The 18688-nt window shown below is 35.2% G+C and overlaps 2 protein-coding genes across 2 annotated transcripts in view; both read left to right on the plus strand.

The window, feature by feature from the left end:
- LOC139696787 (zinc finger protein Xfin-like) overlaps window positions 1-11675 on the plus strand; it is a 39475-nt gene extending 27800 nt beyond the window's left edge. The window contains exons 16-22 of the mRNA XM_071595627.1: window positions 878-1005; window positions 2844-2970; window positions 4969-5103; window positions 6395-6528; window positions 8391-8543; window positions 8651-8799; window positions 10975-11675. Coding sequence (XP_071451728.1) covers window positions 878-1005; window positions 2844-2970; window positions 4969-5103; window positions 6395-6528; window positions 8391-8543; window positions 8651-8799; window positions 10975-11274 — 1126 coding nt within the window. The 3' untranslated portion in view covers window positions 11275-11675. The remainder of the gene's footprint in view (window positions 1-877; window positions 1006-2843; window positions 2971-4968; window positions 5104-6394; window positions 6529-8390; window positions 8544-8650; window positions 8800-10974) is intronic.
- A 5282-nt stretch (window positions 11676-16957) lies between these two features.
- On the plus strand, window positions 16958-18116 carry LOC139696338 (stress-associated endoplasmic reticulum protein 2). The gene is made up of 3 exons (XM_071595057.1): window positions 16958-17259; window positions 17434-17506; window positions 17583-18116. Exons 1-3 carry the CDS (start codon window positions 17176-17178, stop codon window positions 17621-17623), a joined length of 198 nt encoding a protein of 65 aa, XP_071451158.1. The 5' UTR covers window positions 16958-17175; the 3' UTR covers window positions 17624-18116.
- The last annotated feature ends 572 nt before the right edge of the window (window positions 18117-18688 follow it).

Consider the following 18688-nt stretch of genomic DNA (forward strand, 5'->3'; position numbering starts at 1 on the left):
GCTACTGTATTGGTAAACAGTGAGGTAATTATACAGAAACATGAGATGTTAGTTGTCTTTACATTGTGACTTTGGTAAATGAATTCTTTGATATCAGGCCCAATTAAGATAAGACACAATATTAATATTTTAATTATTGTTAATCAACTGGTTAAGGTATGTTTTGGATGGACACAGGCTACTCAGTGGTACAATGATAATTTCCTAGCCTCTCCTAACAAAACACAACCCAGCATACAGCCATACAATAAGCCCAGTTTTTTCTCTTTGCTCTTGCTACCTGCAAAGTGTTGTTTTTGCTGTTTAAGCATTCTCCTGTGATGACATGCTTTCTTTTTTATGGTTGCGATTTGAAGTAATGGATTCATTAAGTTCGTATTATTAATAATAATCATTTAGTTTCTGCTATATCCTAGGGTCTTGTGAGTCTGCCATGGGGATAATGCCTTTCTCACAAAAGGATGAATGTATGGTATATTAAAATGGTTGGGCTGAAATTTAAATATCAGCCTGCATAGCCAAGTATACATTCTGTACAATGCATTTTAAGTGTTCAAATCCATGCCAAAAGAAAGGACATTATACTATTACTATGTTCAAGGTACTATTTGATTCATTCTACACCTAATGTTGATGTAAAACATGGAAGCCTTAAGTCTCAGCAAATTGTTCCATCCAGTATGAAGCTGCATTTTCTGGGCATTCAGTCAATTTTGGATGATTACTTCGTTTGCTTCCAAATGTGTCCTGGATTAGGTTATGGTATCACATTGTGCGGTGTATTCCTATCTCTACTGAGTTTTTTGAATGCTTGCATTTTCTCATAATGTTTTCAGTGTTTTTATTTAAAGGTTATCAAAGTTGGTTTTTTTTTCAGAAAATCACCGAAAAAGGCATCGCATGACGAAAATGGATCTGTAGTATTTGGCACTTTTCTTTGCTGGCAGTGTGGAAAGCAATTTGCTGATTCATCTCGCTTGGAACGTCACTGTAAAACTCATAAGGGTCTGTATTCCTCTTTTCTCTTTAATTACAAACGTTGAAAATCTGTTTCATATTTTTGTTGAATATAATCAACCATTACTCTTGTGTGTTGGCACAATTTTTAATTGTTTTGATGTGCTTCAATTTAGCGGTTATATTTTGTGATCATATTAATTGATGCCTGTTGATATTTTCTATATCTGATACTCTCCACTAAAAGACTGATTCCACGAACCAATCATTGAACCCAGATTTAGGGAACACCTGATTGGCCGAGGGGGGAGGAGGGGGGCATTTACTTGCATTTTCAAGACTCTAAAACAGAATTTCATGATCTTTTACATGTAAAGAAAGTTGATGATAATGTAAAATTTGAAAATAATTGTACTAATTTAATTGATACCGCAGTACAATTCTAGAAATTTTATTTCTGGGAGTCAGCAGCTCTTCAAAGGCAGTGTCACGCATATAAATAATATTCATTTTGAATTTGTTTAACCCTGTAAAATATTTCCCAAGGGGCGCAGGCCCTCTCCCTTGCATCCACCCCTGCCCCCTATATACATGATTATCAATCCATTCCCTTTTTATTAATAAATCATTATGGATGATTTGTAGTTAAAAGTTAAGCAGTCATCGAAGCCTGATGTGATGGACTTCATTGGCCATGGAGTTGATGATTTGATCTCAGATTACAGTTCAATGTAAATGGTGAAATGCAAATTATGGACACAAATTAAGAAATTAAATAGTCAATGGGTATTCATTTCTTATGGTGGAACTGGTATAAGTTATGCTACAGTAAGGAGAGTAATTCCCCTTGCTGTGCTCGTTAGTGGGTGGTGACCACCCTTCTCCCATTTTGGCAACCTTTATGAGGCTTAATGGCCCTTTATGGGACATTAAACTGCAGACCCCTTGGTATCTTTCGTGAAGAGTAGGCTAATTCCGATACCTGGTTTCTCTCTACCCCTCATCCTTTCCTGACTATCCCTAATGGGGCAAATGACCTCAGCTGTCAGTCCTGTCCCATAAAAACTACTGCTAGCGACTGCTAAGGCAGAAGGTTGCCATACTGTGTTCTACGACAGGCACTGATATTTTGCTGTCATGTACCTATATTCTTTCCAGCTGTTTTTACGTTTCGAAAGGGCTTTGGTAATCGAAACAGACTGAAACTCAAAGGTTACAACTGAGCACCAAAGCCCCTGGCGAACAGTAAAATACAGGGTGCGGCAACATAACTTCCTTTTTTAAGGCATTTTGCTTTGTAATAAAAGGAAGTATGTTGCCACACCCTGTAGTAATCGTCTTCCATTTACAATTTTTGCAGTTCCTCGCACAAAAATACATTGTTCAATTACCAATAAATTTTATGCTCATCAACAATTCTAAGTGAGACCAGGAAGAGTGGTATAACTATTCTTTGCAACGTGCGGGTCTTTTCAATTCATTTGTCTGATGGTGTGAATGAGGCGAAGAGGGAATATGAGAGGGACTATTTGTATAATGGATATTTTTTCTAAGGAAGAGCGAAATAACTTTTTTATCCTTTGAATCATGCAATTATTTTTTTATATATATTTTGTTCACATTCTATATAAGCTAAGTGGATTAAAACTCAACTAAGTATCAACTGACTAAAAGTTTATATAAAAATATCCATTGTATTATTCTAAGAAATAATGCACGCATTTATTCGAATATCGTATGTAATGAGCCTCCTAATATATATATTTGGAAACATTTTTTCATGGAAAAAATGCATATTATTATTTTTCGGATAATTACTGTGTGTAAATTTTGACAAGTAAGTACCATTTTGATCCATTGACCAAAGAGTTTATTTTTTCCTGCAGGTATGAAGCCGCATGTTTGTTCCATTTGTGGGAAAGGTTTTATTGAAAGATTCAACCTTAAAGTTCACATGCGCAGTCATACAGGAGAGCGTCCTTATAAATGTGAAGACTGTGGAAAAACCATGAGGTAGGGTCACATGATGTCCCATTTTTAATGCAAAAGTTGCTCGAGTTGCTTTGAAAACATGTGCCCGAGTGCATAATGATCCAATATGAAACAAAGTAATCCTTTGATAAACTGATGCATACATTGACAAATTTTCAATACTGCTGATTTTTCATTGAGTTATGCTACCCCCACTTGCTTTGGCCAGAGATTTTATCTATAATGATTTTGTACCAGGTTCCCATTGAAATTAATGTCAACTCATGTAAATTTTTCATAAGTCAGGAAAAATAACTATAAAATTTACATTTTTATGATTTTCATTTCATATAAATGATTTAGTCAGTTCATTGTAAACTTTTTTTTTAATAAATAGATTAACCAGTATTATCAGCTTCTACAGTTTAGAGGTGGATTGAAAATATCATTGTATTTTTTTCATTAACAATAATAATAATAATACTTTCATTTTAAAAATGGTACAACCATATTAAATGTCATCAATATAAGTATTATTTAACATATAAACATACTTTCTTAAATGTGATGAAAATTGTCACAAAAGAATTCATCCAATGAGTATAGTGGGTGAGCAAGTAACCAGGTATATACCCTATTCTTGAAACTCTGGATACCATCTGATTTCAACTGAGTAGGCAGATAGTTATACAGTCGTATGTTCATATTGTGAAATGTGTTGTAAGTTAATGACAATCTACAATAAGTAGTATTTAGATTCGATTTACCTCTTGTGGAATAGTTATGGAGGTTGGATCTTAATTGGTAAGTTTCTAGATTAACTTTCACATGAATCAGAGCCTTAAAGATATGCAAACAAAATACAGTCATGATTCTATACCTAATAAAAAAAGGTTTGCAGGAATCACGTGGTGGTATATTAGCAAGAGAGCGAATAGCTCTCTTTTGCAGTAGCAAAATTTGTTTAACATGAGGGGAGTGACCCCATAACTCAACACCATAATTCAAATGACATTGAAAGAAGGCATGGTAAAGTGTTAAACGATACTCATTTGAAATGATAAAGTTGAGCTTTCTTAACATATAAACAGCTTTACTAAGTTTATTACAGGTCTGACTGATGTGAGTCTCCCAATTAAGTTTTGTATCAATATAAATTCCTAGTATTTTAGCAGTTTCAATATCAGTTGTTTTTGATTTAAGACTGCACACAATATGCTGAGTTTTGTTAGTATTTAATTGTAAATGATTAACATCAAACCATTCCTTAGCCTGTTTTTGGGTAGCGCTAGATCGTAACTTTGCATCTTCTAGATGTTGACACTTTTGCACAAAAGTAGTGTCATCAGCATATAAAACAGATCTAGGATTCATATTACAGGGCAAATCATTAATCATGATAATGAAAAGTACTGGGCCAAGCACAGAGCCCTGTGGTACACCACATTTTACTTTAAGAGCTGCAGACCGACAGCCATCAAGTTCAACCAATCGGTGGCAATCATCCAAATATGACTTCATTAGTTTCAGTGCAACTCCCTTAATACCATAATATTCTAGCTTTGTTAGTAATATTGAATGATTAACACAGTCGAAGGCCTTACTAAGATCACATAGTGTCACTGAGACTGATTCCTTTTCTTCAAATGCATTAATGACATAATTAACTATGGACTCTACTGCCAAAATTGTAGATTTCCCAGATCGAAAGCCATACTGGGATTTGGAAAAGAGATTATTTAATGAATGAATATGTCAGCCAAAGAATTTCATTTCTATAGTCTGGAACTAAATTTTATGATTGTACATCATCAACCATGATTTTTCCATTGCATATTTTTGAAACCAAATTATTGGTTTAATTGGAACATACAAGTATGCATCTGTCTTTGCTGTGTATACCCTGAAATTATCTTTTGATTGGATCAGAAAGTGGTCATTGTTATTCATGTAACTCCGGAAAGAAAGCAGTCTTTTGGTCAATTATTTATATAGAATTATTTGTAATAAATCATGTTCAAGGTCTAATTTTCTTTCAAGGTACCTCAAGGAACTGACCGACCACCGACGATTGCATCTAGGGGAACGACCATTTGGATGTGAAATTTGCTCAAAGGCTTTCCTACGTTTGAGAGACCTTCAGAGGCACCTTCTAATACACTCAGATGAAAAAAAGTAAGCTTTGTACAAAATAATATCTTGACAACTTTAATATATTCCTTCTTAGCTCTCTGCTATTTACTTGTAAAAAAAATTTGACTTGCGTGACATCATGTATAATTTCACTTTGTGTTTTATCTGCCTATCTTCATTTTTCCATTGTTGGATACTGGGACAAAATGAAATAGGTGTGCTGTGCAGGAAAGTGAAAGAACTGCCAGTAAGTTAGAAAGGAAATTCCAGTCTCTCTGTCAAAACTTAGACTGAAGAAAGTTGTACAATGCAAAAGACATTCAAACTATGTAGATGGAAAGAGTATGTAGAAGAGCTATATCATGAAGTTTTTGGACCGAAAATTTAGACAAGACAAGGACTGTGTATGTAATCAATGAGGATTGTATAGGTCCAGGATTTTGGTGTTTAAAAGGCATTAAAGGATATAATATGAAAGAATGCTGTGGGAATGGATTACACCCATGAAGAATTACTCGAGGCTTATGTAAAACTTTTTGGGGGCAGTTAACCTCGAGTATTAATTCAATTAGTGTCATACAGTATTTCCAATTTCCATTGTAAAAATTGTGAAGAACTGCAACGTGAGGGATGTTGGACCATTAGTTTGATTTGGTTTGCAGTAAAGGATATTATTAGTTATAGAATGGTAAAGGAAGTTACAGCATGGCAGCCTCCTAATTTGGCAGTTGCAGATGTTGCTATATTGTTGCAATATCACTCCCAAATCTCTAGCCATTGTGATAGCAATGAAATCCAATGTTTAATGTAAGTTATCTGGCAAGGTTCTTGTAAACAGAAACACACACTATCAGGATCTTTACCCAGTTATGTTACCTCTTTAAGTAGCAGCTGACCGTACATTTTAGCAGAAAGTAAGTAATTAACCTCCTGCCTCTTAATATCAACTTGGCTTGCTATGGGTTATAATCGATGGTTTCAGGCGTTATTTTTTTGCTATGGGTTGTCCAACCTGCGAAACCAATAACGTACCCGGTCAGTTGTGTTCAAACTTCGTGCTGACCCCCTTTCTCTCACTATTTGTGAACTTATATACCCCAGCAAAAGTTTGTTGGGTTTGATGGTCTGATCAATTGTTTAAATTTAAAAAATTTTCTGTGGAATAGTTACTGTTATTTTACTATTAGTTATTGGATGTTTTTATTTTTTTAGAACTGTCTTTCCGTGCATAATATTTTAATGTCATTAATGATGTTAAGCCTCTCGAATTGTTAGTCAATGTGTAGCAGAAGCTGACTCAAGTTTTTACTAAGGTAAATTTTCCCATTTCCAGACACAAATGCCCAATCTGTGGCAAAGCCTTTTCCCGTTTAGATCATTTGAGGACTGCGCACATGCGTGTTCATGAACGTCAGAGGCTGATTGGTTCCAAAGTGCAAAAGAGGAATACAGACCCTGGACAGATAAGTAAGTGCTCACATATTACACATTCTCATTTTTTTTTTTAAGGTAATGTACCGGTTAAGGTAGGTTTTTGGATGGACACAACTACCAAACAGATATTTTATTACTCCTAACAAAACACAAAATCCATCATCCTACTCTATATCAGGTCCCTCTTCATCTCTGAGTACTTTCTTCCTCCCTTCATCCCGTCCAACATCCCTATCCTGTTCCTTCCCTTTCCTCTTTTGCCCAACATTCTACCCTCTATCACAGTCTTCAACATCCCACTGCCGGTCCACACCTCTCTTCATCCACTTTTCCTGCCTCCATAGGATTGCTCCCAACAAACCCCTCTCTTCGCCCACCATACCAAGTACTTCCTCATTTGTTTTCTTCTCTGTCCATTTCACCTTCTCCATTCTTCTCCACACCCACATTTCAAAAGCCTCCAATCTACGTCTATCCTCCTGCTTCAATGACCACGTTTCCGCACCGTACATAGCTACACTCCATATCAAAGTTTTTACGAGTCTTTTCTTAACATCCTTACTCAAAGTCCCCGTCATCAACTCCCTCCTCCTTGTGAAAGCCTCTTTGCCTAGCGCAATTCTTCTCCTTACGTCCCTACTACTTTGACCGTGTTGGTCCAAAACACTGCCAAGATACTTAAACTGTTCTACCTGCTCTAGATTTTGCCCTCCTATTTTAATGTTAAGCTTAGCCTTTTTCTTTCTAGAAAATCGCATAACCTTTGTTTTATTAATATTGATTCTCATCCCATACCTGTCGCACTGAATTTCCAATTCACTCAGCAATGCTTGCAGCCCCTTGGCTGACTGACAAACTAAAGCTTGGTCATCAGCAAACCTAACTGATTTTACGAATTCCCCGCCCACCTTCATTCCTACCTCGAGTTCTTCCCATGCCTCTTTGATCATTTCCTCTGCATACAGGACATCCTCATTATGGTGCACAAATTTTAATCCTTGAAGATGCTTGAACGAGTGGACATCGCATTCACTTAATGGTTGGCAAACCAATGGCTTCAGGCCCAACTTCGTGAAATATCATCTTGGGATCAAACTGAAAAAATTTGTTTGAAAAATTAATTATGGTACTTTGCAAGTATTCACGTCATGCCCAACAAGCTTGAATTAGCTGAGGAGTAGTTATTGAAAGTTTAATTTACTAATTTTGTTGGCAGTTGATATTGATCTGCAAGTATTGACTCATTGGTTTATCAACTCATTGAAAACGAGTGATAAATTATATAAAATCAAATTGAAATTGAGGAAACTCTTTCTAATAAAGTGTTATTATTCATTAAATGAATTTTTTAATGACAAGCAGTTGTAATTTATTGTTTTCATTGCGTACTTTAATGTACATGCTCTTTTTTAAGCATGTCCATAGTGTTGAAATGTACCTGTATTTTGTACTTTTCTTTGTTTTTGACGACTCGTATACCTAAGTGTATACCTATATGTATGGTCAGTGGACCTTAAAAATATTATTATTATTAGTGTAAGCAGTATACTGCCATGTTGATGTCTGTAATTCCCAACACTTAATGACAATGAAGCTGAGTGTCTGCAGTAAATAAAAACTCCAATAAATATTACTCACAACGTAATTACCGCATCAGTTTTTATGCTAGCACATCCTCACCCTGAGGTTATAAAGACCCAGTGAAGGAAATTACAATGTATTCATTTATTGATATGTGATTCCACCAAACAAACATTCAATTTTATTGAGAGCCCTTGTTTTATTATGCATTTACCATTCTTATTAAAAAAATGTATATTTATTTGTAATATGAGTTGATTTTTATGTCCTGTTGTGCTTGTGTTCTCTATTATTAATGGACTCACACTTTTTAGGTCAGAAAAGCATTGGTAACAACAAGGAGGCAAGTGAAAAATGCCAAAGCAAAAGAAGAGATGGCGCCCAAAATCAGTGGTACTCGTGCCGCAAATGTGCCAAGCAGTTTTCTTCCAAGACCAAGTTAAACCAGCATCTCATATTACATTCAGGTATTGAAAAGTTTGTTAACCATATCATATCATAGATTGATCTTAAGTTGCTCATCCAGAATTTTGTCTCTGAAATTGAAAGGTTTCTGTATACATCATTATTTCAGGGCAAAAGGAGCATAAATGCTCAACTTGTGGTCGCAGTTTTGCTCTCCTCTCTTACCTTCGAGCTCACCTTAATATTCACCAGAAGCAGGAGGGCTACATCCAATGTCCAAAATGCCCCCGAAAGTTTGCATCAGAGGAAACTTTATCGGTATTTTTAAAAATATTTTTGTTTATAATAATTCTAGAGCAGGTATAAACGTATGCAATGAATGTATTAAGAGCTGGGTGCTTACCAAAAGGTGAGGTTTATCCTCACCAGGCTCACTGTCAGGCTGAAGTATGTGGTTGTATCTTCAGGTTGTTATAGTTAAATTTAGATGTCCACTGATTGAAATTTTTATTTTGTGAACTGAGTAGTACCAAAGAAGCTATAAATCATTTTTATTTTATTATCTTGACACTATAAATGAACTACAAGCATGGATAAAACCCTTTAGGGAAAGAAATATAATCAGGATACATACTAAAGAAAAACAAAAATATAAAAGATAATAAAGACTATGAACATATTTTTACATTAAGAATTCATTGACAGGGAAAAACTGAAAGAAATTTTTCACTTTCTTCTGAAATATATGTTTAAATTCTGTGGATAAAATAGATTTTTGGGCAGGGACTTGGTAGTCCAGGGGTAGAAGGTTGGACTACTTACTGGAGGGCCCAGATTCCATTCCTGTGCGCCATTAGCTTCACTCGAGCTGTCTGCTTTTTTTCAGGTAAAAGAACTTTAATGGAAATCATAACATAAGTGGCATTGGGAAAGGAATTGGCTCCCCTACTCTGATTGCAAATGTCGCATGCTGTTGGGCTTAGTATTGGGTGAACTCTACCCTCACCTATCAAACTGACATTTGGGTGGATAACTGTGTTTATGGTTTATAGATTTTGGGAGTTCTACATGTTTGTGCCCACAGCTGCATTCACATTATTCACCGTTAGGTGAATAATGAGAATGTTCTAGTACAAGTAATTTTTTATAAAAAAGCAGGATATATATACACCCAGGGTGCAAGTTTGATTTGTGCAGTGAAGGTCTACAAGGGATATGATTGGGCAATCCCAGCATACTTCTAATTAGCTTTTTTTAAATTAATAAGTGCTTTCTGTAACTGGCTGATAATATAATTTGCAATTGTTCCATGTATTGGATCAATTAAACAATAGTACACACGTGGGGATTTTTCATTATTTAGTTTCAAATTATTTTGTCCCCCTTAATTCCAAATATTGTCCTTTATTTTCTGAGTTTTGTCAAAAGAGAGTATCCGAAGATTTTTTGAAATAATGAAGTCATCAGCAAATTTAATGGATTTTATGTTACAATTGGTATTAAGTAGAGACGAGTCATTAACATTAATCCAGAAGAGAATCAAACCAATATTGATCCATGAGGAACACCAGTTGTTGTGAGGGGATCCGTCATGTGTCTCTCATTTCTTAGATATGTTTCAACTTTCTGATATGCTTAGCAAGTAAAGAGGGCAGTCAATTTACGGAAAACCCTTGAATACATACCTCTTTTTGACAAATTTTTTGAGGAATAGTATGTTCAACAATGTCAAATTCTTTGGTGAAATCTGTTGATAAAGCAAGGGCTCTGGTTTTATCCAGAGATAAAAATCAAACTAATCAATTGGCCAACAATTCACACAAGGAAAAATAATTTCTAAAAGTAAAATGAACCGGAGCTGATATATTTTAACTTTTTTTAAGTTTTACATTACAAGTCCATTTTGGCTCATAGAGCAACTGTATCAAATATTGTGGATAGTGTGTCCAATCAACTCATTCAGATAGTGAATGAGGATGATGATGTGCATTTTTTGAGGTATATTAGAGCATGTGCATGGTAAAATCAAATGTTGCAAATTTTTTTCCTTAATTAGTGCTTTATGTTACTTCGTAGCCAATATATCTCTGGTTTTATCCAGAGATAAAAATCAAACTAATCAATTGGCCAACAATTCACACAAGGAAAAATAATTTCTAAAAGTAAAATGAACCGGAGCTGATATATTTTAACTTTTTTTAAGTTTTACATTACAAGTCCATTTTGGCTCATAGAGCGACTGTATCAAATATTGTGGATAGTGTGTCCAATCAACTCATTCAGATAGTGAATGAGGATGATGATGTGCATTTTTTGAGGTATATTAGAGCATGTGCATGGTAAAATCAAATGTTGCAAATTTTTTTCCTTAATTAGTGCTTTATGTTACTTCGTAGCCAATATATCTATGCATTATTATTGTCAAGGAAGGATATTTATCTGATTACTAAATCCTTAATTGCTTCTCTAATTCAATACATTTTTCGTCACTAGGTGCATGAAAATAAGTTTCATGGGAGGATAGAAAAGATGAAAAAATTCCCAAGTCCAGAGTTTAAACCAGGGAGAAGCAGAGATGCAAGCACTGAATTTGGTGATGAAGAAAAGTTTTTCATGACAAGGCCAGGGGATTTTGACATGAATCTGGATTTGGAAGATGATATTAACATTCAAGAAGTGGCACTCTTTGATCCTGCGTCTCTCTCAGAAGCAGAGAGGCAAAACAGATTTGTCTACCTCAGAGTAATATCTGATGATCTCCAACTAACTAATGAAGCAGATTTAATTGAATGAAGGAATAAATAAATTGATTTACTGGTTGACCTGATACTTTACATGTGTTCCTAATGTGTAAATATTTTGCTTTAGTCCTGATAAATTGAATTAATAATTGTTATCTTGTATTTTTCATTTAGTCTCTTAGCGACTTACACAATGTAAAAAGTGTCTCTGGTTCCTTTATGGGCTCACTGATATAAGTACTAAGCGAGTGACCATAAGACATAACTGGCTAGCGATGCCAAATGGCATGCAAAACCATTCCTTTCTATGTACCACTGACAATTTACTTCAACCTGCCTCTACTTTATGTCAAGTGTGTTAGTAAGTATGCCATAATCCCCTTTGCTTTTTCTCATATATTTTCCTGAACTATAAGGAAGTTTGAATTTGACAGTTTATTCTGAGTGGTAACAATGGACATGTGTAAATTGTAAATACATATCATTAAATGAATATTAATTATTTTCATCATCTTTTTGTGTGTATAGCACTTACAAATCGGTACTATAAAGTAGGATAATACTTTGATTCAATTAGTTTTAATGGACTTGAGGTCATAATAAATATTTTTTCCATCTTAATAATATATTTGTGCTTGGGTGCCACTTAGGGTGGTTAAGTGCTTTCAGTGCCATTACCCAAATCTAATTTTCTGAGATCAGATTTTGTGTTGCTCAAATAAATTTCTGGTTAAGTTTTGTGTACAAAACTTTTCATTTGTTGATACCCTTATAACATAGCATAAAATTATAGTTTCATCACTTAGATATTTATTATATTCTTGAGAGCAGTTTGACAGTAGTTGAAGTATTTTTGCCCCTGAACAAGATGGTAATGAATTCAGTGTCATGTGCAAACATTCATGCTTCTCTACAGAGGCATCCATGCACTCTAAACTCTCGTCTCTCTCCCTGTCAATCATCAAACCAACCCCACCTCCAATTACCCATATTAAACAGGGGTTCTTTCAACAAATGCTCAGTTTACTGTTATCAGCTTTCAAATTTAGATTAAACTATTGACTATGTTAAAGTTAATGTAAATTGTGTAAATCCATAATATAGCATTTGAAATGATGACATCAAAATGAATTATTACTGCATTTTAATGATGATTCCCACAACTTCACATCAACAATATGGTCATTTTTCACTGAATTTTCCTTTATCATAAAATTTTAAAAATTCATTTTTTTTCCATTCCTTGCTTAAAGTCAAGTTGCATTGTGGCCAAATAGATTCACCAAGACAACTGAAGTATCATGGCATTCAGGCTAAATGGGTTGACTGATTTCATATTAAAATACTGTCAAGCTTATCTCTAAGGCCAGCAAAATTTACAAGAACAGCTGAATATCTCAGACTTGGCCTCCGTGGCTTCACAAAATTTGCAATAAGAGAGCTGATAGTGCTCAAGTACTGCAGTTCTCCTAAATATGAACAATGAGTTAGTAATATGTAAACGTATTGCTGGAATATGTAAACCTCACTTTGAAAGACATGGTTTATTACCAGTACCTTGCATATATATATTTAACGTCATCTTGCATGCAAAGGGTAATATTTCTCAGTACAATTCCAAGGGGGATCAAGATGGTACGGGGGCTAACGTACTGGCTTCCCACCCTGAGGGCGCGGGTTCAAATCCCGGCGGTGTTGAATATTTTTCGGAGGTATCTCGATCCCTTCCTGAGATGGTTTGTGGAGGGCACTTTGAGTGAGTACGCCGTCCTTCGGATGGGATGTTAAACTGCAGACCCCTTGGCACCTTTCGTAAAGAGTAGGCTAATGCCGACGCCGGGTTTCTCTCCACCCTTCTTCCTTTCCTGTCTATACCCTATGGTGCAAAGGACATCAACAGTCTGTCGCCTCCCCTAAAAACTACAACTACTACAATTCCAATCAAGATTACCATAATCACTATACAAGGACCTACACCAGCCATTTGTCAGAACACACAATACTGCCCATGGACCCAAGCAATGGGCTTAAGGTTATTCAACAAACTTCCCCATGAAATCATATATGAAACAAAAGCACATTTTCAAGAAAAACTGTTCAACCGATTAAAAAATAATGTGCTATTCTGTAAATGAATACATGGAATGGTCACTAGGCATCAATTCCAGCTTAGCCAATTAATATGTAAATATACTAGTGTATTAGTATGTATATACAGTATATATATTCTATTTCTTCTAAAATTGTGAAATTTATATGTTATGTGTCCTTTATTTTTGTATGTATGAATACGTGGCATATCTCCAGACAAATACATGCATTAATATGTATGTTCGGATATCTGCAAATGGGGACGTGGTAGTCCAGGGGTGAGCATTAGGACTGCTGACTGGAGGGTCAGAATTTGATTCCTGACCACCCTAGGCTTCACCCAAGCTGTGCTACTTTTCTGGTGCCAGATCTTCCCGGGAAACCATAGCAGGCACAGAAAGGAACTGGCCTTCCTACACATGTGTGTTTTTAAATACATTTGGAAACAATAGCAATCATGTATGGAATAGAAAATACATTTTAAGAGGCTGACAGTGCAAAAAGTGACCTTTAGTTTGTTGCAATACAAGTTATTGTGCATGTTTATCTGCAATCAGCTACATTACCTAGAAGACACCATAGATAGCCCTCAAGTCAGCAGCACAATGCATTCTTAAAAGACATGTTAAGAAAAAAGTACCCAGAGTAAGTTATCAAGGAGGAAACTTAACTCTCCCTAAATAATTGAAATGTAATGAAATAATTGACTTTGTAATTTCACACACTTTATTTAAAAACACGACCCAGGTTTCGACGTTGAACGTCATCATCAGGCGGTCCTCATAGAAGCACGTGCTTTATGAGGACCACCTGATGATGACGTTCAACATCGAAACCTGGGTCGTGTTTTTAAATAAAGTGTGTGAAATTACAAAGTCAATTATTTCATTACATTTCAATATGTTATGCAAATTCCACAAAGTTACGCCTGAGACAACAAACTCCCTAAATAAATTATCGCTTAATTCATGTGAGAGTTACTTGTGACAGAAAAGCATGAAAATCTTCAAGTGGCACATTTTACATATTCTTATAGTGGTGGCATGACTTGGATGCATAGCAATCTTTAAGTTAGTTACTTGTGTTAGTTCCATTGAATCTAATGACATATATGCCTATGCCATTTCCTTCTGAGTGGGTACCGTCAAGAAAAGTGTTATTAAATATCACTGAGGTAATTTTATTCTATCTCAGTATAAAAAGAGACATTTCAGGCATGATGTGGTGGAACATCATAATTAATTAAAAATTGGCACTTTTCCACAAAATAAAATTTATTAATGTGACGGGTTTCAATGCAACTACATCATCACCAGGTGCCTGATGATTATGCAGTTACATTGAAACCGGTTGCATTAATCAATTTTATTTTGTGGAAAATTGTCAATTTTTAATTAATCTCTCAGTATGTTTAATCTTTTTCCTCAATTTTTTTCCTTTGGTTAGAGAAGAATATAGTATATTTAGTTTCCTTATTTTGAACAAAGGAAATTTAAATCAGAATGTATCATGGTGTAAGTTAATATCAGTACAGCCGGAAATATTATATTGAATGATATGTGATTAGTTTACAGTTTTGTCCCTTGGCATTTCAAAATTTTTAATTGTGAAAATATTTTATGCCAACTTGCCACATTCTTGCTGGCAAAATTTACTGACCAATATGTACACCAAACCCATAGCTATCACAAAGCAAGTAGCATATTCATAAATGGTCATTTGTTGTGTTGGTGTTTCTTAAACTTTTTTCATGGACACACATAAGAAACCCAAAACTTTGTTCTGGAAATATCTTCTACTAGGACTGCTTAGTTTAACATAATATTGGTAAATTAATTACAGAGATGTTAAATGTAACATTCTAATTAAAATTTGGAGAAACTACCTTAAATGCAGCATGAGTAACGTAGGCAATATCATTAGCCGAATCATACCAAATTGTGAAAATTTCAGTGTAAAAATCATTCTCTTGGATTTGAGCCCCAATTCTTGGAAGTCAAAACATTATTTAAAAGCCATTCGAAATCGTAGTTTAACACGATGCTCCAGTAGCTTGACTGACTTCATCACTCTGCTGATGAAGGGCCTGGGTGAATATCCCAGTTAAGACAATTGATCTATACGATAAAATTATCGGCCTTAATTGCAACGTTCTCTAATTGGCCCTCTAACGTACCGAAGACATTCAGTGTCACATTTATGGAAATCATGCATTGGTTATTTTGCATTTTATCACGGTCGAAATTACTGTTAATCAATGTTCGCGATGAAAGTTATCAAGACTAGAACTCATTCGCCAGTAGCACATATTCTCTTTCACACATACTACAACAATCGCATTGTACAATAATTCCAATTAACCTTAACACAGTGATTTAGCAGATTAATTACCACTTAAAATTAAAGCTCGAATATTACCACCTAGCACAACCCAGCAAAAAGCATTATTTCAGAGCAAATTACTTGTCCTGCTGGCACCATGAAGGTAATGGACAGCCAAGAGGTTATTAATGAATTTAGTACGCACTACAAGAATCTGATAGGATAATGGAAGCGTCTACGAAGGTCCAGCAAGATTAAGCCGACCGCGTCGCAGGTTCAATGGGCAATTCATCGCCGATGGTGATCGCTTTCATTGCTCAGCATTCTTCGAAGCATTAATACAGGCTCTAGAAATTGGTATTTTTTAAATAAATCGATTCATTGCTTATTCAATATATTACCACAACTTTTCCCTTGTTACATGATAAAAAATCTACCCCTCTAGCAATAATACTAAAAAATATCTCTACACTATTAAAACCACACTTAAGAATAAAAATGCATTCTGTTCCCACATATAAATTAGGCCACGGGCTGGATAGGATGTTTCTTGGCCCAAAGAACATTGAAAGCATAAAAATCCCTGCATGTTATTCCATTTAGAGATTCCTGCCACTGGGCAGGTATAATAATAATGACATCCAAAAGCAAAGACTGCAAACTAAATTGATGACTCTATGCAGCATGCTAATGACGGAGATTAATCATATCGGTTCATTGTCCTTCAAGTAAAAAGGACGCATTTCTCTCATTACAAAAGGTGCAAAATGATATTTCAAACCCGCAGGCCATTCCTTAATAGAAAAAGAAACCCAATAAGCTCCTTATCAGCAAAATTTCCTTAAGTCACGTGGAAACTAAATGGACACGTTTATTTACGTTAAATTAAGATAATAATAATAATTCTTCAACAAAAGGGAAATCGAGAAAAACTGTACGCAAACACTGCTAAATGGAAATCTCAAGACGTATCATCCATCGCCCGGCATTTCGCAGAAGAACAATTAAAAAAGTGGGCTTCACAGACATTTGAGGAAAGAGCACTTTGACGGGCCATCAAACGGTAATTTCACTTCAAACTTATCGCATCCGTGACACGTTTCTGTCTCTCCCACTACATGACCACGTGTTAACATTGCCACTCGCCACGTCTTTTACCGTAATTTCTCCAGCTCATTCAAAGTCACCGACTTCCGCCGCCACGCGCCCGAGCTTTCACTCCACGTTGGCATTTAAATTTTCGACCTCAGTTGCCGAGTTTACCCAAATAATGCGTTGAGTGGGAAATAATATATTTCTAATTGAATTTAAAATAAGGTTTAGGGAATTTTATACGTGATTCAACACCAATATATATATATTGGGAGATAAAACACGAAGAACTATTTGTTCTTGCGATACTTTTTCCGTTGGCATTCTTACTAGCGTACAACTTCGGTCTATGAAAATTTTGTAACTAAGTCGAGCAGACCGCTGTCTGGGTGGAGTTGTGTGCTTCGGGTGCTTTTCTTTATTTCTTTGAGTGATTTCTTATTGCATTATGGCACCTAAACAGCGAATGCGAATTGCGAATGAAAAAGCCAGCAAAAATGTGACCTTACGTGGAAATGTGCCTAAATCTTCAGTGAGTCCGTGTTCCATGTTTTTGTTATACCGAAACAGCTGTCATAGACTTCCATCCCTTTATGTTCCCCTTTGTAATTGAAAATTTCTTGTTTACGATACGGAGATTTCCTAAATGTGTAAAGCTGATTGTCTTTCTATGATATCTTATCCTTGTTACTGTTAATTTTATTAGAAACCATGGGAAGACAAGTACTCGGTGGGTCCATGGCTTTTGGCTCTATTCATCTTTGTTGTTTGTGGTTCAGGTTTGTATTTTTTTGGCGTAGACAACTTTTGATGTTTGATATGTTGAAATTTTTTAACCTTGCGATTTCTTTACAGCCATATTCCAAATAATACAGAGCATCAGACTGGCCATGTAACTTTTGGAATTATTTCACCTCATTCAATTAAGGAAGCACAAGCCCTGGCGAAGAAGGGACGAATACCTGCACGCTCATATCACCTTGACTTGAAGAATATTTGATCTCAGCTCTCCTATTTTCTACCTTCCACTTCGTTTGGCTAGACGTTGTGTTCTTTTATGCATTTAAATGATATGAATTGGTAGGCTCAAATGCTCCCTTTTTAAAGTTTCTGTGTTTATGCTGGGTGTTCCATGGTTCGGAAGGTGCACACATGCAGGTAAAATATTTATATATAACGTCATTGAAAGGAATAAAATTGTAAATATGATTTTATTTGAAAATTATATATTGTGTGGGGTGCATATTTGTATAGCAAATAATGAAGAACTCAAGCTGCAATCATTCCAGACGCAAAAAAAGAAAGTATGATACTGTATGGAAAGAAAATCTATTATTGCTTGTATATCATATGCAGGTAATTGATGGAAATAAACTGATTGTTTTAATATGCCAATACTTTTACTTATCCGTTTTCTATTCTCATTACTTAAACAGGCATTTGAGTATTACGAAATTATGGTGCTTAATGATTTTCCGTCCTTGAATTAAGTTAAATGCCGAGATGTTAATTAGCATATTGGATGTTATCCATGTGGCATATTCACGTCAGCAGCTACTTTTATACTATTGAAAAGGACGTTTTACGAGAGGAAATGTGTTACATAACTCTGATGGAATTCTACTTTTATCGTCTGCTGGTAAATAAAGAGGGAATTGCATTCCAAAGTTTAAGGCATTCCTCAAAATTAGGTTGTGTTTATTGCGGCGAGTAAAAGAACGCTGGATGAGATTTAATCCTTTTTTCTTACTTGCATGATGTTATTCCATTAATTGGATTATCTTTATTTGATTACTGTACGTTAAGCATACACGGAGGGGCTTTTCATAAATTTTCTTGTATACTGAGAATACTAATGTGGACCAAAGGATTATTTCCAGTTTGAGATACCACAGTTATGCTCGGTGGTTGTTAAATCATTTTAATTTAATTGGAATATAAATTTAATTAATGGTCCTAGG

This window comes from Hetaerina americana, unplaced genomic scaffold (assembly GCF_022747635.1).
Source record: "Hetaerina americana unplaced genomic scaffold, ioHetAmer1.1.p SCAF_7, whole genome shotgun sequence".
NCBI lineage: Eukaryota > Metazoa > Arthropoda > Insecta > Odonata > Calopterygidae > Hetaerina > Hetaerina americana.

What these genes read in the sequence shown, in the direction of transcription:
- LOC139696338 (XM_071595057.1), top strand. Translation starts at nt 17,176, where the DNA reads ATGGCACCTAAACAGCGAATGCGAATTGCGAATGAAAAAGCCAGCAAA. An exon ending in GAAATGTGCCTAAATCTTCA is followed by an intron (nt 17,260 to 17,433) that starts GTGAGTCCGTGT and finishes TAATTTTATTAG; the next exon opens with AAACCATGGGAAGACAAGTA. An exon ending in CTTTGTTGTTTGTGGTTCAG is followed by an intron (nt 17,507 to 17,582) that starts GTTTGTATTTTT and finishes ATTTCTTTACAG; the next exon opens with CCATATTCCAAATAATACAG.